The 26,651-nt window shown below is 38.4% G+C and overlaps 1 protein-coding gene across 4 annotated transcripts in view; it reads right to left on the reverse strand.

The window, feature by feature from the left end:
- Positions 1-26,391, reverse strand: part of RASAL2 (RAS protein activator like 2) — a 376,611-nt gene extending 350,220 nt beyond the window's left edge. For all 4 annotated transcript variants that reach the window (XM_003824773.6, XM_034941343.3, XM_034941338.3 and 1 more), the window contains exon 1: positions 25,338-26,391. In XM_003824773.6, coding sequence (XP_003824821.5) covers positions 25,338-25,539 — 202 coding nt within the window. In that variant the 5' untranslated portion in view covers positions 25,540-26,391. The remainder of the gene's footprint in view (positions 1-25,337) is intronic.
- Positions 26,392-26,651: the final 260 nt, after the last annotated feature.

A 26,651-nucleotide genomic window follows, 5' to 3' on the forward strand; every position in this document is an offset into this window, starting at 1 on the left:
TCCTGGACACACATTAAGTTGATGTTCTAGGATGAAAATAGATAAATGACTTCTAGTGTCATTTCTGAAATCCAGTCATTATGACTGCATTCCTACTATAGTCTGAACACCTGAAAATATTTCAGCAAATGGCCATGTCAATTTCAACTTCTCCATTTCTGACCCAAACACAGTCAAAGCAGGCAGCATCAGTTTCTTTTTGACTTAATGTGTATCCCCAAACACTCAATTTTTTACACTCCAATGTTGGCTTTATAAGACATATAAACAATCCCATACTTGTCGTATTTTTTCTTACACCAGACAAAAACCAGATCGGTGATAAAGCACACTGATGTTTTTACATTTCACCTAACATACCAAACCGATTTTAATGCACATTTCATGAATCTCAGGCTGGTGGTACATTCAGTCACTATTTCAGCAGTAACAATGAGAGTCAGCTCCATGGATTCCACGCTCCTTTGAAAAGACTCAGCATGTCCTTTGTTTTCAAGATACAGAATACCATAAATAAAAACGAGGCAGTCTAACAATGACTTGGTCCTAGAGCCAGGCTGAGCTCTTAAAGAGCCTCCAAAAGCCTCCAGAAAAAAAACCAGAAAACAGTTATCAGGAAGACTAAAGCCAAAAATGAGGTGATGTCAGTGAAAAATGGCAAAGAAAAAAAAAGTGGGGTTAGGTTTTTTTCTATTTGCTATTGTTTTGTTTTAAGCTATACACAGAGTAACATGAAAGAAACTCAGAGAGGTTCAGGGTTGGGGGAAAAGAGTATAACAACAACAAATGGGCTGGGCATGGTGGCTCATGCCTGTAATCCCAGCACTTTGGGAGGCTGACTGGGCAGATCACCTGAGGTCAGGAAATTCAAGACCAGCCTGGCTAACACGGCAAAACCCCAGCTCTACTAAAAATATAAAACTTAGCCAGGCATGGTGGTGCGCACCTGTAATCCCAGCTACTCAGGAGGCTGAGGCAGGAGAATCACCTGAACCCGGGAGATGGAGGTTGCAGTGAGCCAAGATCGCGCCACTGCACTCCAGCCTGGGCAACAGAGTGAGACTCCATCCCAAAAAAAAAAAAGAAAACAACCAATGATGAAGAGAAAGCAGAAATACTTGATTTCTATTAGAAGAGAGGTTGAGAAATCAACCACTGGATTAGTCTCTAACTGAGCAAATCACAACCTATTTTAGCCTCAGTTTATTCATCTATAACCTTGTGTATTTCACAAAGTTGTTATGAGGAACACTGAGAAAAATGTATATCATGCACATCAAAGTAATACATAAATACGAGTTTCTAATACCCTAGTGAACAAAATATATTTTTAAAGGAAATATTAAGAGAAAACTGGAACAAGAGATAAGAAAGAATTTATTCACAAAACCTCTGAAAGTGATCTTGTAAAAGGAAAATGTTGTACTGATTTTCATAAAGTAGTTAGGGGTAGATTTCAGAAGCTAGAAACCAGTAAGTCTGACGATACTCACCTGGAAAAACTTGAAAATGTAGTATGAAAACTTGAGGAAAAGGAAATTACTGGGACCCTGAAACTGATTCTCTAAAACAGGGGTCCCCAAACCCTGGTTCCTGTTAGGAACTGGGCCACCACACAGGAGGAGATGAGCAGCAGGCAAGCAAGCGCAAGCGAAGCTTCATCTGTATTTACAGCTGTTCCCCATGGCTCACATTACTGCCTGAGCTCCACCTCCTGTCAGATCAGCAGTGGCATTAGATTCTCATGGGAGCACGAACTCTACTGTGAACTGAGCATGCAAGGGATCTAGGTTGTGTGCCTCTTATGAGAATCTAATGCCTGATGATCTGAGGTGGAGCTGAGGTGGTAATGCTAGCGCTGGTGAGTGGCTGCAAATAGAGATTAACATCAGCAGAGAGGTTTGACTGCACAGAGACCATAATAAATCAATTGCTTGCAGACTCATATCAAAACCCTATCAGTAAGTGGCAAGTGACAATTAAGCTACATTTGGTGGCAGGCTTTATAGTGACAGTGAGTTGATGTACATCAATGGTACAGCCACATCTGGTGGAAGGCTTTAAGTCAGAATCTGACACTGATTTTAGTCCATGTGTAGCCCATCATTATTTTATTTACCACTTCCATCTATGCCTCTTTCCTGTACTGTGCACTTGTCTCAGTCACAGTTTTGGTAAGCCCACAAGCTAACCCTAGCAAAAATGAGTAAAAAATAAACATTACTGGAGAGCTTCTTTGAAAACAGGAAAAGACCCAATGGTGAAACAGCAGGGGACTCTAAGACTGCCAACAAAAAGAAATCTACACTTAAAATACCAAGAGTCCTACTTAAATTATGAGTTCATTGCAACAGGTGATTCACATTCTCCAAGCCACTTTGTACAATATTTGATGACTAGCTATCAAACGAAGCCATCAAACCTTCAACACTGCTTCGCCACATGGAGACCAAGCGCCCTGCGTTAAAACACAAGCCTTTGGAGTTCTTTAAATGAAAAAAATGTGAATATCAAGTACAGAAGCAATTACTGAAGGCCACCACTTCATCAAATGTGTCTGCACTGAGAGCATCATTCTTAGTAGCTAATGGCATTGCTAAAGCTGAGAAACCCTTTAATACTGGTGAAGAGTGATCCTGTTTGCTGTTAAGGACAACTGTCATGAACTTTCAGGAGAGGCTGCAGTTCAAAGGGTGGCATGTGTTCCTCTTTTGGCTAGCACCATAACTAGATGAATTGAGGAAATAGCAGAGGATCCTGAGGCACAATCATTAGAGAGGATTAGTGAGTCACTGTGGTAGGCAATCCAGATTGACAAGTCTACCGATGTTGACAACAAGGCAACAGTGCTTGTTTTTGTGTGATATATTTTTCAGGAGGATATCCATGAAAATATGTTACATGTACTTCTGTTGCCAACCAACACCACAGTTGCAGAACTATTCACGTCTTTGAATGAATACATATCAGGAAAACTGAACTGATCATTTTGTGTTGGTATATGCAAGGATGGAGTGGCTGCCATGACTGGACAGCTTTCTGGTTTCACTACTTGGGTCAAAGAGGTCACTTTTGAATGTTGAGTCTATGCAGTGTATCATCCATAGAGAAATGCTGGCTAGCTGCAAAATGTCACCTGAACTTAACAACGTTTTGCAGGATGTGATTAAAATTATCAACCACGTTAAAGTACATGCCCTTAACTCACGCCTGTTCACGCAACTCTGGGAGGTGATGGATGCAGAACACACACATCTTCTCTTACACACAGAAGTGAGATGGCTTTCTAAAGGTAGATCCCTGGCCAGAGTTTTTGAGTTATAAGAGCCACTCCAGAGATTTCTCTTAGAAAGACAGTCACCAGTGGCAGCATATTTCAGTGACACACAATGGGTCACAAAACTTGCTCACTTGGCCAGGCATGGTGGCTCACGCCTGGAATCCCAGCACTTTGGGAGGCCAAGGTGGGTGGATCACCTGAGATCAGGAGTTCAAGACCAACCTGGCCAACATGGTGAAACCCTGTCTCTACTAAAAATACAAAAATTAGCTGGGTGTGGTGGTGGGTGCCTGTAATCCCAGCTACTTGGGAAGCTGAGACAGAAGAACCGCTTGAACCTGGGAGGCAGAGGTTGCAGTGAGCCAAGATCACACCACTGCACTGCAGCCTGGGCAACAAGAGCGAAACTCCATCTCAAAAAACAAACAAACAAACAAAAAAAACCTGCTCAATTGTGTGACATATTCAACCTGCTCAACAAACTCAATCTGTCATTTCGGGAGAGAATGACAACTGTGTTCAAGTCAGCAGATAAAGTGGCTGCATTCAAAGCCAAACTGGAACTATGAGGGCGATGAGTGAACATTGGGATTTCTGAAATGTTTCAAACATTAGCAGAGATTTTGAAAGAGACTAAGCCAGGGCCTTCCTTCTCGCAGCTGGTGCGTGATCACCTATCTCAGCTTTCAAAAGAGTTGAAGTATTACTTCCCAATCACAAAAGATCCCCAAACTGGAAAGGAATAGATCCACAACCCATTTGTGACTAAGCCAGGTGAACTGACTTTGTCCATGCTAGAATAGGATCAACTGCTTGAGACCGCAACACACTTTGTGTGTCACTGTCTCCCATCACCCCCAGATGAGACCATCTAGTTGCACGACAACGAGCTCAGGGCTTCCACTGATTCTACATTATGGTGAGTTGTATAATTATTTCATTATATATTACAATGTAATAATAATAGAAATAAAGTACACAATAAATGTAATGAGCTTGAATCGTCCCCACCCACCTCCTCCCCATCCGTGGAGGGGAGGTTTCTTCCATGAAACCAGTCCCTGGTGCCAAAAAGGTTGAGAACCACTGCTCTAAAACAAGTTAAAAGATATATATATATATATATATATATATATATATATATATATATATATACACACACACACACACACATACATATATATAGATATACACACACATACATATACATATATATATCTTTTTTTTTTTTTAAACAGAGTCTCGTTCTTACTGCTCAGGCTGGAGTGCAATGGTGCAATCTCAGCTACTGCAACCTCCACCTCCCGGGTTCAAGGGATTCTCCTGCCTCAACCTCCTAAGTAGCTGGGATTACAGAGGCCAGCCACCGTGCCCAGCTAATTTTTTGTATTTAGTCGAGACGGAGTTTCACCATGTTGGTCAGGCTGGTCTCGAACTCGTGACCTCAGGTGATCCACCCATCTTGACCTCCCAAAGTGCTGGGATTACAGGTATGAGTCACCACGCCTGGCCAAGAATATTATTATATTCTATCTTAGTCTACTTGGGCTGCTATAACAAAATATCTCAGACTGCATAATTTACAAATAATAGAAATTTATTTCTCACATTTCTGGAGGCCTGGAAGTCTAAGATCAAGGCCCCATTAGATTCAGTGTCTGGCGAAGGTTCACTTTCTGCTTCATGGACAGTGCCTCTTGCTGCATTCTCACATGGCAGAAAAGTCCAAACAGCTAGCTCCCTTGCACCCCTTTTATAAGGGCACTAATCCCATTCACAAGGATTAAGTCACCCTTGTGACTGAATCACCTCCTAAAGGCCCCACCTCTTAACACTATCACATTGGTGATTAACTTTCAACATATGAATTGGGGAGGACATCAGCATTCAGACCATAGCATATTCCACATCTTAATTGTGCTTTATTTATAAGATCACACTATTTCCTTCAAAGTACATTTTAAACATAAATAAATCTATTTCAAAATGCATCTTTACTAGTTACTTCAAAGACAAATTTAAAGTCTGTTTTAAACTAAAATATTAAAACATCATAAAATGCTTAAACAGAATGGTTAGAGTTGAGTTCATCTCAGAAACTGAACCTGATTGAGATGCTAGCCCCAAAAGCTACTCAGGTTAAATCATAAAAATAAATTACTATTTACAACAGTATCAATTACTTTATTACTCAAATGCTTCCAGTTAACTCTAGTAGAGAAAGTATAAGGGAATATTTTGATTTTTGTAAACACAAAATAGCCTCATTCCAATGTCTTAATAAGTGTTCTTCAATATATGGCATAAATCTGTAAATTAAGAACAATACCTTTCTTACCCATCTAACAGGTCTGTTATGAAAACAGAATGAGATATATTATGTATGAATGTTTTAAGTAGTTATTGAGCCCTATAAAAGTGTTAGGCATTATTTAAGTCTATGTTTGGCTCTTCACTTTCAGACTGATAAATCAAAAATTACAAAAATTAGCAATCTAGGCCAGGCGTGGTGGGTAATCCCAGCACTTTGGGAGGCGGAGGCAGGCGGATCACGAGGTCAGGAGATCAAGGTCATCCTGGCTAACATGGTGAAACCCCGTCTCAACTAAACATACAAAAAAATTAGCCAGGCGTGGTGGTGGGTGCCTGTAATCCCAGTTACTCAGGAGGCTGAGGCAGGAGAATGGCATGAACGCAGGAGGTGAAGATTGCAGTGAGCCGAGATCGTGCCACTGCACTCAAGCCTGGGCGACAGAGCAAGACTCCGTCTCAAAAAAAATAAAATAAAATAACAATCTATTAAGAAACTTTGAGCAAAGATTCATATTTAACTGAAGTAGTTCCTCCTTTAAAAAAAAAAGTAATGTTTAATAATGGTTAATAACCTAAATAATGGAATCATAAGAAATCTTCCTACTATTATACTACTCTAGTGATTCTTCTTGTTTGTAGATACCTCAATGTGCATAAGAGTTCTGATTTACTGAACTAGGTATACTCTTTCATAGACTACCCACTGCATAAGGCTATAGCATGTGTTCATTAAAGAAACCATTACTTTTAGTTGTGAACTATTAAAATGAGTAACGCTCCCTTTCAATGAGCAGTTTCTACTACAATAAAGAAAATAAAACATATATACCAATAAGAATACGACAAGTTAGATAATAAAAAAGCTCCACAAAAGAAATGTAAACAAAGTTTAATAGAAATTCAGAAAAGGGAAAGGTTATTTCTAGTCAGGAGGGAAAAGCAAGCAAAGAGATATCAAGAAAGACTCCAAGGAAGAAGTTCTATTTGTGCTGGGTACTAACGGATGAATAGGATTTTAAAACATCCCTAAATAAAATACATATTCCCCTGGAAGAAAAATGCTTCCAGTTTAGGGAAAAAATTCTCAGTAAATAGTACCAACATCCCTCTAGTTTTCATTCACCATTAAACCAAAATTTACCCTTCACACATCTCTCTCTCTCCCCCAATATCTGCCTGCCCCCATATCCATTCCTCACCAAGTCTTATTAATATTAACCTTCAAAATATTTTTCAAAATCTGTCCACTTCTCTTTTCTCTACCATCTCCCTAGCCCAAATTATCACCATGTTTTACCCAGTCTACAAAGCAGCCTTCTGGCTGATCTCTCTGCTCCACAGGAATCTATTTTCTACACCACAACCAGAGTGGTCTTTTTGAAAATAAAGACACCAGGCATCACCTTCCAGACTCAAATCTTTGGCATAGCTATTTCTCTAGCCTTATACTATACCATGTACCCTCTCACTATCTGTGCTCCAGCCTTTATTCAGAGTTCCTCAAAGCTGCCATGCTGGCTAACACCAGAACCTTTGCATGTGTTATCCCCTTCATCTGGAACACTCACCCACTACTAACTCCCACTACCTAGTTAACTCCTATTCACCCTTTTGGTCTTAGTACAAATGTCACTTCCTCAAGAAGGTCTTTCCTACTCTCCCACACTAAATTAGATCTCCCACACAAATAAATAAAATTGATGAACCAGACTGGGGACAAAACAGGGAAGACATAAACTAATATGAGGAATGAAAGAGGTAACATCATTAAGGATTCTAAGATAAGGAAATATTACGAACAATTTTATGTTAATACATTTGACAATTTAGACAAAATGGACATATTCCTTCAAAGACACAAACAATAAAAGCACACTCAAGAAGAAACAAATAATCTAAATAGCCCTATATCTATTAAGGAAATTGGATTTGAAGTGAATTACCCTCCAACAAAGAAAAGTCCGGGTGTAGATGGCTTCTCTGATAAACTGTACCAAATATATAAGGAAGAAATAGTACTAATTCTACACAAACTCTTCCAGAAAGTGGAAAAAAAAATGTATAATGTATACTATGAAGTCAGCATATTCTGAAACCAAAGACATAAGAAAACTAAAAACCAGTATTCCTCATGAATATAGGTACAAAAATCTTAACATAATTTTAGCAAATCAAATCAACACAGAAAAAGAATAATAATACCTCAAGACCAAATAAGGTTTATGCCAGGATTGTAAATTGGTTTAAAACTCAAAAATGGCTGGGCGCAGTGGCTCACGCCTGTAATCCCAGCCCTTTGGGAGGCCAAGGCGGGCGGATCACGAGGTCAGGAGATCGAGACCATCCTGGCTAACATGGTGAAACACCGTCTCTACTAAAAGATACAAAAAATTAGCCGGGCGTGGTGGTGGGCGCCTGTAGTCCCAGCTACTAGGGAGGCTGAGGCAGGAGAATGACATGAACCCAGGAGGAGAAGCTTGCAGTGAGCAGATATCCCGCCATTGCACTCCAGCCTGGGCAAAAGAGCGAGACTCCACCTCAAAGAAAAAAAAAAAAAAACCTCAAAAATCAAGGTTATTCACAATATTAATGAACAAACAAGAAAAACCATATGGTCTTCTCCATAGATACAGGAAATGCATTTGACAAAAATCCAACATCCACTTCTAATTTAAAATTTAAAAAAGCTCTCAGAAACTAAAAATAGGAGGGAACATCTTTAAACTAATAAAGGAGATCTGTATTTTTTAACAAACAACAAAAAAACCTAAGGCTAACATCATACTTAAATGGCAAAAGACTGACTGCTTTTTACCTACGATCAGGTTGATGGCAAGGATGTCTACTCTCACCACTTCCATTAAACATTATACTGGAAGTTCTAGCCAATGTAATCAAGCAAGAAATAAAAGGCATCCTGATTACAAAAAGAAGTAATCTATCTTTATTTGCAGACAATATGATCCTCCATTTAGAAAAGCCAATGGAATCCACAAAAAACAAAACAAAACCAAAAAAAACACTAGAAATAATAAATGAGTTTAGCAAGGTTGCAGGGTACAAGATAAAAAATGTAAAAAATTATTGTATGCCTATATACTAGCAACAAATAATTGGAAATTAAAAAATTTAAACCATACATTTATAATATTATCAAAAATTATGAAATACTTAAAGGTAAATCCAACAAAAGATGTATCAGATCTATATACTGAAATCTTTGTAGTAAAAAATCAAAGACAAACCACATGAAGAAATGTATTGTGCTCCCAGATTGAAAGACTTAATATTGTTAAGATAGTAACTCTCCCCAAAATTGATCTATAGATTTAACACAATCCCAATCAAAATCTTGCAGGCTTTTTTTCTGTAAAAGTGACAAAGTGATTCTAAAATTTCCGCCCAGGTGTGGTGGCTCACAGCTATAATCCCAGCACGTTTGGAGGCGAAGGTTGGGGGATCGCTTGAGGCCAGGAGTTTCAGACCAGCCTGGGCAATACAGCAAGACTCTGCCTCTACACACACACACACACACACACACACACACACACACACACACACACTCGCAGGCATGCACGCACACACACATACACATACACAAAATCAGCCTGGTATGGTGGTGCATGCCTGCAGTCCTAGCTACTAAGGAATCTGAGGTGGGAAGATTGCTTGAGCCCAGGAGTTCAAAGCTACAGTAATGATCACACAACTGAGCTCCAGCCTGGGTGACAGAACAAGACCTATGGGTATATATATATATATATACACACACATATGTATATATATATATATACACACACATATGTATATATATATATACACACACATATATATACACACATATGTATATATATATACACACATATATATATACACACTGTATATATAGTATATATATAGCATATATATACACTATATATGCTATATATATACTATATATACAGTGTGTATATATATAGTATAAAAACTATTCACATAGAATTTACATTGTATTAGCTATTTTATGTAATCTAGGAATGGTTTAAAGTATATGGAAGGATAAGCCTAAACTATATGCAAATAGAATGCCATTTTATATATGGAACTTCAGCATCTGAGGATTTTGGTATCTGTTGGGACCCTGGAACCAATCCCCTGGTAAATAATGAGGGATTAATGTCCATAAAATTCTTGAAAATCCAAACTAATCTATACAGATAGAAAGCAGATTAGTAGCGGTCTAGTGTTAGGCTGGGGAAAGGGGGGAATTACAAAGGGATGCAAAGAAACTTTTTAGACAAAGTAAGTGTTCATTTTCTTGCTTGTGGTAATGGTTTCAATGGTTACTTATTTCAAATACATCAAATTACACTTTAAAGATGTGTAGTTTGTTGTTGCAATTTTCTTATTGAATCCGGTTTTTCGTTTGTTTGCTTTAGAGATGGTGTCTCACTCTGTAGCTCAGGCTGAAGTGTAGTAGCAGGATCACAGTTCACTGTAGACTTGAACTCCTGAGTTTAAGCAATCCTCCTGCTTCAGCCTCCCAAGTAGCTAGGACTACAAGTGTGGGCCACAACACCTGGCTAATTTATTTTTTGTAGAGGCAGGTTTTCACTATGTTGCCCAGGCTGGTCTCCAACTCCTGGCCTCAAGAGATTCTCCCACCTTAGCCTCCCAAAACACCAGGATTATAGACGTCAGCCAACCATGCCTCGCCTAAATCTGGTTTCTAAAAAGATATATGAATTGGTCAGAATGAAATACTGTAATTCACTTCCCATTGCTAAATTGGCCAAAACAGAATCACAGATTTTTAAGAACTGCAACCTATTTGTAAGAAATGGAGTTAAATTTCAAAACTGATTCACAGTTTTGTGTGTATGAATCATACTTTAAGTTTCTGAGTCCTTGAAATACAAATCCTGGGATATAAATTATGAATTATAAAGCATATGTACCGTAAGTATAGTCAGGCTCAAGAGGAACTTAGAGAAAGAGAACTAGGCTCCCTAAGAGCCCACAGTGTTCCTGAGCTTTTAGAAAAGAACATGTGAAGGTGAGTAGAGAAGCATGCACCTATAATCCCAGCTCCCTGGGAGACTGAGGCAAGAGAATTCCTTGACTTCAGGAGTTTAAGACCAGCCTGGGCAAAACAGTAAGACCCTCATCTAGGAAAAACAAAAAAACAAAAAACTGTGAATTCTATCAATGTCCTAAAATATCTCCTGTAGGGCTAAGCTCTGAGCAATGTTTTAACTGACCTGCTTCTGTGAAAGTGAATTCTCTTTCCTAGAATTACTAATATTAAAGTAGAGAGTCACCTGAAAAAATCCTGGAGTAAATAAAGCTATGTCCCAGATGAATACAACTTGTGGTTCTTAAGATTGTGTGATTTCTTAACTATCAGTAGTCTCACTGGCTTGATCAAACATAAGTAATAGGCATAGAAAGACACGCTTTTATAGAAAAAAAGTTCATATTTTAAATTACTGCTAAAAATACATGAATTTTAGAGAGCTAACAGACTTTAACCTTTTTTAAATACAGAACTATTCAAATGGCTCACGCACATAGAGCTTCCTTATGTTATCTACGGTTAATAAAACTTATACAACTCGATGAAAATATTCTGTAAATTATGACATCCAAAGCGTATCAAGCATAACAATGTCATTATTTTATAGTCATGGTGCTAATATAAAACTCATAGGTAAACTACAGGATTGGGATACAAATTAACAAACATCATACTGAATACTTTTTATAATAACTATTTGCATTCTTTATTTGTGAGAAGTCAAATTATATAGTGATTAAGAGCACAGATTTGAGAGGAACTGTCTAGATTCAAATCCCGCATCAGCCACTTGCTTTCTGTATAATGTTGGACAAGTTCCTCTACATCTTTATGCCTCTAATTCCTCATCTATAAAATGAGAAAAACAATAGTATTTACCTGATAGTGTAGTTATAAAGATTAAATAAGTTAACAGGCATAAAGCACTTAGAACTGTGCCAGGTTCACAGCAAACACTCAACAAGTTTTCTCATTATCATCATTATCATCATGCTCATGACTGTCACAGTTACCAGAGTTAAGATTAATATGTAGAATAATTAACACCATCAGTGACAATCTAAAAAATACCAATACATCTACTGAGAATTCATGCAAAAAAGAGGACTTGAATAGACATGTCTCCAAAGAAGATATACAAATGGCCAATAAGCAATAAAAAGATGCTCAATATCATTAATCATTATGTAAATACAAATAAAAACCACAATGGGATATCACTTCACACCTACTAGGATGGTTAAACCAAAAATGAATAATAAATGTTGGCAAGGAAGTGGAGTAACTGGAACCCTTGTGCATTGCTGGTAAGGATGTAAAAGGGTACATACAGCTGCTGTACCAAAACAGTCTGGCAGTTTCTCAAAAGGCTAAACATAGAACAACCATACACCCAGCATTTCCACTCCTAGGTATATAAGAATGGAAAGCAGAGACTCAAACAGATATTTGTATACCAAAGCTCATAGCAGCATTATTCAAAACAGACAAAATGTGGAAACAACCCAAATGTCCATCAACAAATGAATGGATAAAAAATATAGTTTATGCATACAATGGAATATTTATTTAGCCATAAAAAATGAAATTTTTATACATGTTACAAGAATGGACCTTGAAGCCATTATGCTTAGTGAATAAGTCAGACACAGGAGGACAAATGTATGATTTCACCTATATGAGGTACCTAGAATAGGCAAATTCAGGGAGACAGAAAGAATAGAGGTTACCAACTGCTAAGAGGAGGGGAAAGGGAGAGTCATTATTTAATGGGAAGTTTGAAGATGATGAAAACATTTGGGGTATAGGTAGTTGTGATGGTTACACAACATTATGAATGTATTTAATATCATTAAATTGTATACTTATTAAATATAGCAAACTTAAAATGAAAGTTTGCTATATTTACCATAATAAAAAAAAACACAAAATAATTTATTGGTTACTCTATCTAGCATCCTCACTTTTATTCCTGCAGTTCACCAAAGAACTCAATATCTGTTACTATCCACACGGGTCTCAAAGAGGCAGAGAAGATAGGATAAGACATACTGTTAAATTCTAAGACAACTTAGAAAAGCACAAAAATGCTTGTAATACATTTTAACACAAATATGTTAAAACAGTAAATGTGAACTTCAATAATAGAGGGTAATATTTCAAAAGAAACTGCTGGATTGGGAGTCAAATAGTAATCATCTCACATCACCAAGAATCGTTAGGAGTCACTAACTTTTTCACAATTATTTCCCTGATAAAATGGAGAAATGACTTATCATGTTTAATAAGTTTGTTGACAGAAAAAAATGCAAGGTTTTTCAAGATTGTAGGGAAAAAGCAACTCTGTAAAAACATATAATTTCATACAATATGCTCACAGGTAAACAGAATAATATTACTGGATATATATGAGGAAATTTATTATGCTAGTTAAGCTACAGGAAAAGAAAGATGATCAGCTAATAGATATTACAAAGTCAAGCCTCTCTCAAGGTGACACTCTGGCATGACAATCTCAGTATAGACCAAAACTACAACCTAAAATGCAAATAACTGAAAATGTTCTCTTAAGCTTATTTTGGTTGAACTTGCAAAAGAATGACTGAAGACTTTCTGACCTGAACAAAACAGGAAGAAATCGACTGTATCTGGGGTATCTTTCTATTTCAATAGAAATCACCATATGATACCATTTTTTCTTAATCATGTTATCAAGCTAGATTCAAAAACAGGAATATAAATTTTATTTTCTATAAAAAGGAAAACTATGAAGTCTTTATAAAACTAGACAACATTAAAAGCAAAGTCATTGTTTTAGACATTACAACATATCTTTCGTTACTTGGTAGCTACTGTACTGACCATCTTATTCAAGGTCCATACATTGATACAGAGTAATCAGCAACCACTTGGACAAAAAGCAGCCATTTCAAAATAGGAACATGCAACAGAAAGGCCTTGGGTTTCCTCACTCAAGGGCAGTCTTGAAATTTACAAATACACATAAAGTTGTACACAGTCAAGCCTAAGGGAACCATGGAGGGAAATCTAGGAATTGTGGATATGCTATACTTCAGCACAAACTGGAACATGGAAATATAGATTATAGCCAGGCAAAGAGATTTTTTATGCTGTCAGTCACTACCCTGGAGATAGTGTACATGCTATCCTTTTTGGAAAATTATTACATAAAATATGACATTAAAAAATTTTCATTACAAGAACTGAAAAACAAAACAAGAATAATCTTCACCTTGTCAGTGTATCCCTCAGAGCAATAGAGTTATAGATTAACTCCTAACAATATTGTCATCTACAGCGATTTCATGTTTCCATGAACTAAATTAGTAAAATGCTTTAAAACTACAATTGATTTTTACTGAGTTCAAAAAGAAAACGTGGCCGGGTACAGCAGCTCATGCCTATAATCACAGCACTTTGGAAGGCTGGGGCAAGAGGATTGCTTGAGCTTAGGAGTTCAAAACCAGCCTGGGCAACACAGTGAGACCTCGTCTCTACAAAAAGTAAACAAAAAACTAGCTGGGTGCAGTGGTGCACACCTGAAGTAGCACCTACTTGGTGGGAGGATCCCTTGAGCCTGGGAGGTCCAGGCTACAGTGAGCCAAGATAGAGCCACAGCACTCCAGCCTGAGTGACAGAACAAGACTCCGTCTCAAAAAAAAAAAGAACCCCAAAAAACAAAAGAGAATGTGTCTAGTAATTTCATACACTTCAAAAACTGACAAAAATACTGCCATACTTTCCCACTGTATCATATCCTTCATATGTCTTCATTATTTAGTACTTATTTATGGAGCAAGATATTTGCATATTCTATCCTGCCCGAATTAAACAAATTTTCCTACAAACCTCCAGAGTATTAACTGGATAAGGGATTATTTTTTCATTTCACTTTCAAACTACTCTAAGTCATTGTTAAAAGTTAAAAACAGTTTGTTCTTTTTCTAAGTTTGCTCCTTTCTGGCCTAGCAAGACAAGCTTATGCTTATGTATTACATGCTAAACAGCTAAATGGTAAAAGAAAATTTGGTTAACTTTGTTAACGGTCTATATAAAATATGATTTTTTCCATAGTCTTATTCCTATTCCTGCCATTATTTTTTCTGAAGAAAAGATTTTAAATTACTTTAATCATTAATATTAGTTCTTGTTGCCATTACTTGGATTTGGCTTTGTTTAACATTATGAAAAACTTTCCTCAGAACATACCTAAATTAATCCCATGCTATAAAACTGGGTCATTAACACAGTATTATATAAGACATACAACTCAATCACTCATCCAGGTAAAACTAAATGAAACTATATTCAAATCATGTTCAAAATAACTTTCATGAATGTCAACTCCTTCTAGCTGAGATAAAAGTTACCAACTGTGTGCTTCTTGGAATACCTAAAACATATGTCTGCATCAAGTTATTTCAGTTGGAGGGTCTGACATAATACAAATAAGGCCATGGTCATGGATTTGACCTTTAGCAGACCAATTGCTTTGAGTCTATACTCCCGCCCTTCCCTCATTCACTTGGAAATATGCCATTAATCAAAAGGAGTACCATTTAAACAACAACTAAGTTTTTGAAGGACAGTCTTAAAGGCATAAGGACTCAAGGCATTTAATATGTGCTAAGTAACGTTTAAGGTATTATATAAAATTTATGTAAAAAGATTTTAATACATTGAAAGTAGCAACACAGCAGTAGAACTTAAAATTATGAGCCATATTTCACATACTAGAGGCAGGAATTACTTTCCAGGAAGGTTTCACCAATTTGGCACTAAATCTCAGGCCTTTAAAAACATTTCATACTCTTCTAGGAATTCAGCATAAGAAAACATTCAGAAGTTTGGATCAAAGATTTGTGCACAAAGACAAATCAGTAAAGTGTTAAACTTTTTGAAAAATGTTAACATCTAAAATAGAATAATGGTTAAATAATGTTAGTCATTAAAAATTGTATTTTCATATTATAAAGTCTCAACAATAAAGCTGTGTGATACTGGCACATGAATATAAACAGACCAATAGAACAGAATAGAAAATCTTGAAATAACCCAAAATATAAATGGCAATCTTGTATAGAATAAGGAAGTCTTCTTAAATCAGTGCGAAAAAGCTGGTTTCTTCAACAAATGATGGTAGGACAACTGGAAAGCCATCTTTCAAATAATGAAATTGGATCCATATCTCATATTTAATACCAGACTGGATCAAAGATTTGAATGTAAAAAATAAAACCAACGAAGTACTAGATAAACCAAGAGAGAATTATTTCATAACCTCGGAATAGGAAAGCCCATTCTTTTTTTTGTCCCCCAAGGGTATTTAGGTACTTAGTGTATGTAGAGGGGGAAAAAAAAAGAATGGGCTTTCCTATTCTGAGGTTACAAAATAAAGGTCCAGAGAACTCCCAGGAAAGCCCATTCTAACATAAAATACATTCTGACATAAAACCAAAAAGCCATAAAAGAAAAATCTGATACATTCAATTGTGTAAGAATCATTTCTTCATAAGGGTGGGGGGAATACCATAAGAAAAATGAAAATACTGGCAACTGTTGCAGATAAAGGGTTCTTTACTTAAATACTAAGAGTTCCTTAGTATGCTTTGCTTAATATACTAATAGTTCCTACAAATCACTAAGAAAAAGATCCAAGAACCCAATAAAAATGGGCAAAAGGTATGTACAGTTCACAGAAAAGGTTATATTTAAATGACTCCTAAAAATGAAAAGATGTTCAATCACACTTAATGTAAAAGATATTTAAAAAATTAAATTAAGACACCATTTTTACCTTTCAGATTGTCTGATTCAAAATTTCGTGATAATTCATTATGTGTGGGGAGACAGGCACTCTCATATATTGCGGGCAAAGTACAGACAGGTAGGGCAATTTGGCAATATCTTTCAAAATTACAAATACACGTACCTTTGACCTAGCAATTCTACGTATTTTTCTTACAGATATGCTCATACACAAGCAAAATGGCTTATACTCAAGATCATTCACTGCAAAATCACTTGAACTAGCAAAACTTGGGGAATAATTAAATGAGTTATGATTAATTCAGGCATTATGCAGCCATAAAAAGAATGAGGTACCTCTTTACAAAATGAAAGGAAAATATATCTGAGATACATTAATAAGTGAGGGGCAGGGGGGAAGAAAGAAGAAGCAATCTCAAAGTGCAGATAAAAATCAGTTCTAATGGGTTATCATACGTGTAAAAATAGAGAAAAATGCATATATACAGTAAAAACCTATGATATCATTTCAGATATAAAGCAATTTACCGGCTCCAGACCCCCAGAACTCATGGCCAACTTCATTTGCAGGTTTGTTCTGGTCATTTCACTAACCTCACAGAAATATAACCCTGAATTTTTTGTAAACTAGATTTCTTGGATCCCACTTATGGCAGGATTTTTACATATCTATCTATCTCTACATTTGCTTCTATGCACGTGGAATAGGTATGGAAAGATACATAACAATTTCAAGTATTTATTGATTGGGAAGAGGGACCATGCCTGCCAGATGGCAAGTTGTAGAGGCAGGGAGGAAGAGTAAGAGAGAGCTCATGGAATATCTTTTTATACTCTGAATTTTGGAACAAAGGAATATATTACCTATTTTTTAAAATAAATAACATATTTGAAAAAAATGTGTTAATGTTTTCAATAACATGAGAAAATACACTTAAGAGAAAAAAAGTAGAATGTAAAATATATGCAGTTTGATACCAAATATGTATTAATACAAAAAAATCTGTACACAAAAAAGACTGGAATAAAACACAATAAAATATTAAAAGAATAATTATCTCAGCCAGGTGTGGTAGCACACTCCTGTAGTCCCAGTTATTCGGGAGGCTGAGGTGGAAGGATCCGCTGAACCCAGGCAATGGATAATATGTAAGCTATGATTGCGCCACTGCACTCCAACCTGGGCATGAGCTATGATTGCGCCACTGCACTCCAACCTTGGCAACAGAATGAGACCCCGTCTCTAAAATATAATATTTTTTAAAAAATGATAGTTATCTCTAAGAGGTAGAATTACAAATGATTTTAATTTTGGCTTTTCCTAAAATTCTAATTCTTTATGTTAAGCACAAATTATATTCATAATCAGAAAAAGGGTATTAATTTTTAATGACAGGAATCAGAGGTTAGAAATTCAAGTGGAAGGTACAAAGTTATTAGGTATTATTCAGGGTTCTAAGCATCATATATGAAATTCAAATTTCCTTCAGACATCACTTCCAATCACAGCACCAAAAAAAGTATGCATAATAAGCTTAGGAAAAATATGAAAAAAAAATCTCATCTGTCCTCTGGTCTATCTCTCAAGGATTGTTATGAAATTATTTTCATCCTCCTACTTTATGGATGTTTTGTCCATTTTTGTTTTCTGTTACCTAGGTAATGGTATTTCCAGCAATTCCCTTAAAAGACTGTGAAACTAACAATCTGGTATTTCTCACTGTCGAGTTTTCCTGACCTTCAGCTTTGAGAGGCCATCTCCCTAAGGGAAGGCAGCAAGATCTAGAAGCTAAATCAGGAGGCTAAGGAATCTGAGGTTAAGAGTTCCAATCCTGACAAACTGTGGAGTCTGTCTCCAATTTTGGGAATAAGCTAAACTTCCTGAGCCAGTTTCTTCAATGAGAAAACCTAAAGGATTGCTTTGAAAAATATCAAAAACTATTGACCTTAAGGTTTCATTTTAACTTTTCAGACTATTCTTCTGAATTTTGTTATCTTATCTATGTTGAATGTTTTCCCCTCACTAAATTTTCACTCTCTCAATCAATATCTATAAGTATTACCAATCCCTTAGACTCAGGGATGGAGGTAAGGGGTACTTTTAGAAAGTCTGCTACAAGTGACACAATGTGAATGGAACTCGAGCAATGTTGAAGATAATTTATGGAGGGGTAAAAATACAATCAGGATCTAAATTGAAACCTTATGAGCAAAGCCAACAAAGACAATTAATTGATGTTACTAACACCTGGTAAGGGAAGGTAACATTCAGACAGCTCATATCTGAACCCAGCTGTAGAGATTAGGAAAGTGATAACTTCTGTATCATAGTCTAGCAAATGAAATGTTTTTATGCCTTTAAGGGTTCAATTTTTATTTCTTTTGTTTACTGTATACTCACTAACACCACTGCACTGGGCCTCAAGACTTCTCTTTTCCCTTCTACTTGTGAACCACATTACTTCTTGATGGGCTGCCCTCTCACTATAAAATAAACTACATGAAATTTGCAAAAGGGTTTTCTACATGCTAGCCTTAAGAAGTACTTGACAGCCTTTGGGAAGAAAGGTGTTTTTACAAACATCAGACAGCAATTATCCCTCTGCCAAGACAGGGTGAAGCAATTTTAGCAGTGCCCTTAGCACACTTCAAACTCCTCCTCCTGGTTAACAAGACCAAACAACTCTCTAGTTAGTTAAAAGTTTTTCCAATAGGGAGGGACAAGGGAGCAAACAGCTGAAGTTTTTCTGAATTAACTGTCATTAGTTGAATGCTTTTTTGTGGTTCACCTACTTAAAAGGTGATCAAATCACTTTGTGCTACTGAAGAAAGCAACTGCAAAGAACAATTACATAAACCCTCTATTTCAACTTACCTCATCCTTCCTTCTAATGAAACAAAGGATCCGAAACCACTACCTTGCCACCATTTCCTTAATAATCTTGGTAAAGCCTACTATGTCATGTGAATCTCTTTTCTTTTTCTTAGCAAACCACAGAAATTTCACTCACTATAGTAGGACACACAACTGTACAACTTTTTTTTATTTTTATTTTTTTGAGACTGAGTCTCGCTCTGTTGCCCAGGCTGGAGTGCAGTGGCACGATCTCAGCTAGCTGCAACCTCTGCCTCCTGGGCTCAAGCGATTCTCGTGCCTCAGCATCCCGAGTAGCTGGGATTACAGATGTGCCACCATGCCCTGCTAATTTTTTTTTTTTTTTTTTTTGTATTTATAGAGAGACAAGGTTTCACCATGTTGGCCAGGCTGGTCTCAAACTCCTTACCTCAGGTGATCCGCCCACCTTGGCCTCCTAAAGTGCTGGAATTATGGGCATAAGCCACCGCGCCCGGCCCATTTTTAAAAATGTGTTCAGTAAATGTTATTATCTGAAAAAGATAAAGGATATCCACACAAACTATTCTTAAAGAGGGGTGTTCTAGAACTTTGTATTATTTATGTCCGAAGATTTGTACAGATCCTCAATTCCATATCTGCAATTCCTAAATCAAAAAAGCTCTGAAAAGCAAAAGACTGTATGCAACTTTTCTGGCAGTAAAGTCTGACCTGCACTGACATAAGGCTATTTATAGTCTTTATACCACTTGGTATGATTTTGTTTTTTTTTGAGATAGTCTCACTCTGTTACCCAGGCTGCAGTGCAACGGTGGAATCACAGCTCACTGCAATCTCCCCCTCCCTGGTTCAAGCGATTCTCCTGCCTCAGCCTCCCAAGTAGCTGGGATTACAGGTGCATGCCACCACGCCCGGCTAATTTCTTTGTACTTTAGTAGAAACGGGGTTTCACCATGTTGGCCAGGCTGGTCTTGAACTCCTGACCTCAAGTGATCCACCTGCCTCGGCCTCCCAAAGTGCTGGGATTACAGGCGTGAGCCACCACGCCCGGCCTATTCATTTGTTTAACTGCAGAAATATTAACATAACTGTCTAGTCCAAATGGTTTTGGAAAAGAGATTGTGGATGTTTAATTCTATTCCTTAAAAATATTTTCACTGTTCGAAAATCAAATAGCAGTAAACCAACATGATAGAGGGTAGAACAATACTAAGATGTTATAAATGAAACTGTCTATCACCTACATTAATAGAGCACATAATTTAAATAAGACATACAAATTTTCTCTCAAAAGAAGAAAAAAGGGGGCTATTTAAAGTCACTTAAACAGTACATGCCTAGGCATTCTTAGAAGTTCTCTCTGATTTCAATGAAAAACTGTCTATTCTTAATGTGTTTTAATGTATTTGGAAATCATTGGAAACTAATACATCAACAAGCCTATGCCACATCCTAAGTATTGAACTCAAGCTTAAGATTCCAAAAATTTCTAAAATATGACTACTCAGGTGTAAAGATTCAATTAACAGTACCTGAGGAAATTAAGACATTTAAGGAACATGAACATGTTTGGGGATGTATTTTATACACACTCACTGATTTTCTTCTAGCCATACTAGTTGCAACATTTTAAATAAATTTAGAGACATAACCTCTAGAAACGTAACTTTTAAAAATCTCATCCTGTGTCTTAATTGGTGAGGCGTAAGCAGTATCATATAATACAACCAGATAAGACTTCTGTCTCATCAGTTCATATTCACTTCTTGAATATGAACTTTTATTAATTCTTACCGAATTCCCACTGCCACATTTCTGGAATTATAAGGTACTTAATGAAGTATGATTAATTCCCTTTTTCTTCTGTTTGCTTAAATAGTACTAGCCCTTTGAAATTTTCCAGCAGGTCCCTATGTTGTTATCAATAAACAATGAGCTGTATACAAGCTTAATGGTAATAATGTTGATGCTATTCATTCTCTTAACAGAATATTTTACCTAATTCCTTCTGATAATATTAAAATTTAAAAGTACAAGATTTCTTGTTGATCCCTTTCTTGTGCTGATTATATTTCCCTTCTAACTCTCCAAGAGCATATCTGAGCACATACTTGCAGACCTGTCATACTGATGAGTGCAGAGCTCCACCGCAGGCAGTCCTAGAGATTGGGATCTTAAACTTCTCCCAGAGTGTCCTACACTCCCCATCCATTCATGGTAAAGTATTTAATTTTAATGTTCTCATTGTTTACCAGAAAGCACAGACAGTGAGGCTGGCTTTGCCACTCCCGTTTCCTTTCGCTATGCTGCTGAGCTTTTTCAGCCAATTGACTTTGCTTTGAGGCTATAAATATCTGAAAAATGTTCTGCATTTGATGCTCTTGGATTCTGTATCCATATTTAGCTGTTTGTGGCATGCCTTTGTTTAAGCTACTCTACCACCCATACAGTCAGTCATGTTGAGATCTGGATGGTCAAAGGACAAACGGATCAACATACAACAGACACTGACTTACTATGAGCAAGGTACCAATCTGGCAGACAAGTTGACAATGAAGGGGGTGGCAAGATAAGAATACAAAGATAAACAAGGCTCCCTGATATCAAAAATTTTATAGTCTTGACAAGGCATGGGCACAACTTATAATACTGGAATAAAACAAATGAAACATTTTACAACTACAAGAAAATGAAGATTAGGACAGACAGCACAAATATTTTTCTCTCAGCCACATCTCAAAAATGTGCATTAGTTTGTGTTCTAAATATAGAGCCACCTATTATAAAGCTCTGAACATATTCCAGAAAAGTTTTCCAAATCATGGCAATACACAAAACCCTGAGTATACGTATTATGACAATATATACATATGTACACAATATATATGTATTATCAACCAAGGAGCCAAACCTGTCAACAACAAACTCAAAACAGTGCCTAGTCTTCAAATTTTGTGAGGCAAACTAATAAAATATTGTTTCTAGAAGTTCCTGTTAAGATATTCTTTGGGGGGTTACTTCTGTTGTTGTTTGTTCCCATCATGATTTCAAACAGAAGTATATTGCAGGAGATGCAAATTGCACTTAATAAAGCTCCTTATTATTATCCTACCTTTAGAACCCACATGGCTATGTAGGTTAGGTCTCAAAACTAGATGAACTAGACCTAAGCAACATCGCCATACTCACCTTCCTATCTTGTGAAAACATTCCAAATAAATAAACATCTGCCTTCAATATATCTTCTTTGAAAACTCAGTTCACTGACCTTTTGATAAAACTGCTCCCCAGAATTCCCTGACAATCATGATTTAAATGCATTAAGTTAAGGGCTTGGTTAATGCCTGGCCCCAAGAGCCAGGATAAAGATTATAGGCCAACCTGCAGGTAAAACAATGGGCCAAGCCACAGAATCAGACAACTTTAAAGCTAAAAGGGACCACAGATACCAATTACTCCAGATTCCACTTTTATGCTGAAACCTAGAGGCCATGAGTTAAAACTACTTGCCCAGAGTTAGACAACCAACTTGTGGCAAAGCCAGAATGAAACCAATACTCTAAGCTTCTAGTTGTATCCTCTAGACTAGGTTCCCAATTTGTAGATTTCCCTGAAACATGTTAGACTACACTCATCAAAGTCTCTTTAAATTGTGAGAAGAACCTAGGTGATCCAAGACAACGAAGGTTTTGAACACACAGACAAGAAACAAGAAAAACAAAAATTCTGTATTCTCCAAATTGTTTTTCTACATTCTATTACTTTTACTTCAAAGTTTTTACTTCAAACTTTTCAAACATACACCCTGTTCATACAATAGGCAACTTAAAACTAGCTAAGGACATAGCCAAGAGTCATTCCAATAGTTCTGAAATATTTACATAAACTAAAGACAACAAAATAGTATCCAGGATGAGCTGCCTCAGAGGAAGGAAAGTAGCAATACTAAACAATAAATAAAAACAACTTCTGGTTAATTGATAGAGAAAACAAAAAAAGTTACAATGCAGTGGTAAGTCTGCAACTGGTCACAAAAATGCAAGGCATGGTATGTATATGTGTGTGTCACACACATATACATACCATGAATTTCTGTGATGTCTGATATGAAGTCTTGACATTAATTGAACCACGCAGAAAGAAAACTTCTAAGTCGTGGTCACTCTTGAACAATAAACATATATCCTGTTCAGAAGGACGAAAGAAAAAAAATAATGTAAACTTGCTCTCACTCTCTCTCTCTCTCTCTCACACACACACACACACACACACAAAATATACAATATATATTTCACAAATCAACCCCTAGGAATGGACTACAAAACAACATACATTTGTAGACTTTTATGTCCTTACAAATGAAGAACGATAGTTAACACTAGGTCCAGAGAACCCAGATTGTTTTGGATACTGAAATACCAAATTATCATATACATGTATTCTTAGAATAGCATGGCCCTATTTCTAACATCACACAAATAAACAGTATGCCAAAGAAGTGTGTAAGGAGAGGAAGATGATAGAATGGGAAAACGTTGTAACTACAATATACTCTAATTCATATGCACTTTCAGATTCTCACCAACCTTTGTTCTAAATGACCAGCTAAGTGGGATTAGCAGGCAGACGGAAAATCAGGCACCAAAGTTTTTAATCTAATTTGCTGAGAACAACCTGGGTGACCTTGCATCGTCTCCCACTCCTTTGCTTTAAATCTTCCGGTACGTAGAGTAACATCAAGAAACAGCCAGCAAAATACAAAGTGGTACACAAATCCTTAAGAACTGGTTATAAGAAGAATTCCTGGATTTTTATGATTAAAAGGGTCACTAGTGATGATTTAATCCAATCCACTCACTTTACAGATGAGGAATCACAAGCCAAAAATGTGACTCGATCTGCCCCAAATCCCATAGCCATTTAGTGGTAGAACTGAGACAAGAACTGAGATCTCTGGACTCCTAGTTCTATGATCTTTGCGATGGACATGAAGTCTTCAAATCAACTGAACTATACAGAAAAAAACCTTCTAAATCTTGGTCACTCTTGAATAGTAAGCATATACCCTGTTCAGAAAGATGAAAGAAAAAAACATAAGGTACTTGATCACTACAGGCTTAGATGCACAAGACTGCAGGATAACATCTTAACATTGTGTTTGATCCCAGGTGCTTCAAATTTGCCATCTTATACTCAGCCACGTTACTAATGTCTTCTGTAGTCACGTGAGCTAGGCGATAAACATCTTGCCGTTTCAATATTTTGGAAAGCCACAGCTCAGTCCTGAATGCCAGGCTATAAATCCTTAAGCTATGAGTTTTCAAAACCAGCATGGTTTTAGTGCTGCCACAAGGCTCACCCTAATAGAATCTCATCATTCAGTTTTAATTAAAGAGGTGGTTACCAGGAATGCAGAAAGGGAAAGTTTTAGTGTGTTCATCACTTTTAACCTGCTGAGTGGCAACCCAGTCACTTTACAATGAGATTCAGAAACAATAGTGTAATCTGAAACAATCCACACCCGTTGGAATAAGTGGTTGCTTTTAGAGAGAGTGAGGTTCAGGCAGAGGTTATAGATTAGTCTTGCTCCCACCAAATACATAGTTTGTATTTGTTTCATTCATTAGCTTATCCTCTGCTTTTTCATAATATCTTGGTTTCCAGTCTTGCCTCATTCAACAATAAAAAGAGACGAAAATCCATTCACTTGGTTTCATGGAGTTTTCCATCATACCTTCTTGAAGACTGATTGCCTGGCTGTTCCCTTGAAGTAATCGCCTAAGAATTACGTCTTGGATAGCCCAACTCCCGCATTAAACTTACTGCAGGTGTCTGAAGAGGTCCAAAGACCATACTGAGTCACATCCCTGCCCAAGTGATAGTCTGAAGAAACTTGTCAGAAATGCACCCCCAGAACAAAAAGGGATGTGGGAAACTGACCTAGCACGGATGAGGACTGGGAATGAGCCTGTGACTTAGGGAATGAATTTCAGCCCAAGCAAAAATAGGAAACACCAGCCTCTAAGACGGCCTGTGGTCCTTACCGTACACCCGGACCCAGCTCTGTTGCTGGCACACGGACTCCAGAAGGATCCGATCCAACATGCCACCGGCCACGGCTCCACTGACTGGGACAACCGCGTCCAGGTCCTCCGGGGGCAGCGGCGAGTCGGACTCCAGCGCCGGGAACATCTCCGGCCAGGACAGCGCCTCTGCGGCTCCTCCGGACGACGGAGAGAGCTCCATGGTGCCCAGAGGCGGGAGGGGGACGAGGCGGCGGCTTCGGGGCGGGCTGGCGCGCGGCTCCGCGCCCTGCCTGCGGGAAGGGGAGGAGGAGAGCGCGCAGCGAGGGCAGGGACCCGAGCGGCAGCCGGCGCGGACACCTCTCACTTCCTTCCCCGTCGCCCACTGCCCGAGGCTCGGGCGATGCAGCCCACCTGCAGTCGGCGGGCGGGACCCAGGCCGGGAGGAGGATCCAGCGTGGCCCCGACCAAGGGTGGGTCCGGGCTCAGGTGTGTGTGGGTCCCTCCCGGGAGAGGACGCAGAAGAACCCGGGAGGGGAGGCTCGCCCTCCCACCTCCTCGGAGCCGCCTTCTTCAGCCCCGCCGGCGTCTCTCGCGGTCAGACCAGGCTCTGGCTGGGGATGGAGCGGGGCCGGGCAGGGCTGGGCTTGGGGGCGTCGCCGCCAGGGGCCGCCCCCTCTGACCGGCTCCCGCCGCCGCCGCCTCAGAAGCTCCGAGTGCCCGTTCCCTCAGCCTGAGGAGGGGTAGGGGGCGGTGGCGCCGGGTTCTAGCCCGCCTGTCCTCGGCCCCCACTTCTGGAATGAGCCTGCCCGCGCCCCTGACTCTCAGGCCACAGCTCCGGCCACAGCTCTGGCTCCTGTTCCGCAGCGGATCCCACAAGCCCGGCAGCCACGGCGGTGGCGGTGGCGGCGGTGGCGGCGGTGGCGGCGGCGGCGGCGGCAGGCGGCATCCCAGGGTGATAGGCTGAAGCAATCGAGGGCCGAGAGCCCGGCCGCGTGTGCACTCGAGTAACGAAGCGGGGGAGGGACTGCGCCGAAGGCAGGAAAAGTCGGACACCGAATTATTCATCCGGCCTGTCCCGCCTACTTTCCAAGTACCCTCCCCGGGATAGCCGGGTATTGAGCGGTCCGGGTGTCTGCTGCTCAAAGTAAAGACCGTTTGAGAAGGCGGGGAGGTAAAAGGGTGCGGGAAATTTAAACAGAAAAGAAAGGAGCTTCCCTTCCTTCTCACACCTTTCCTATTTATTTGTTTCTTTCTTTCTTTATGGGCCAACGTTTCTTTCTTATTGGACAAAGAGATCGAAGAAGCTGCTTTATCTTACAGTCACCCAAGGGG

The sequence above is a fragment of the Pan paniscus genome, chromosome 1 (assembly GCF_029289425.2).
Source record: "Pan paniscus chromosome 1, NHGRI_mPanPan1-v2.0_pri, whole genome shotgun sequence".
Lineage (NCBI taxonomy): Eukaryota > Metazoa > Chordata > Mammalia > Primates > Hominidae > Pan > Pan paniscus.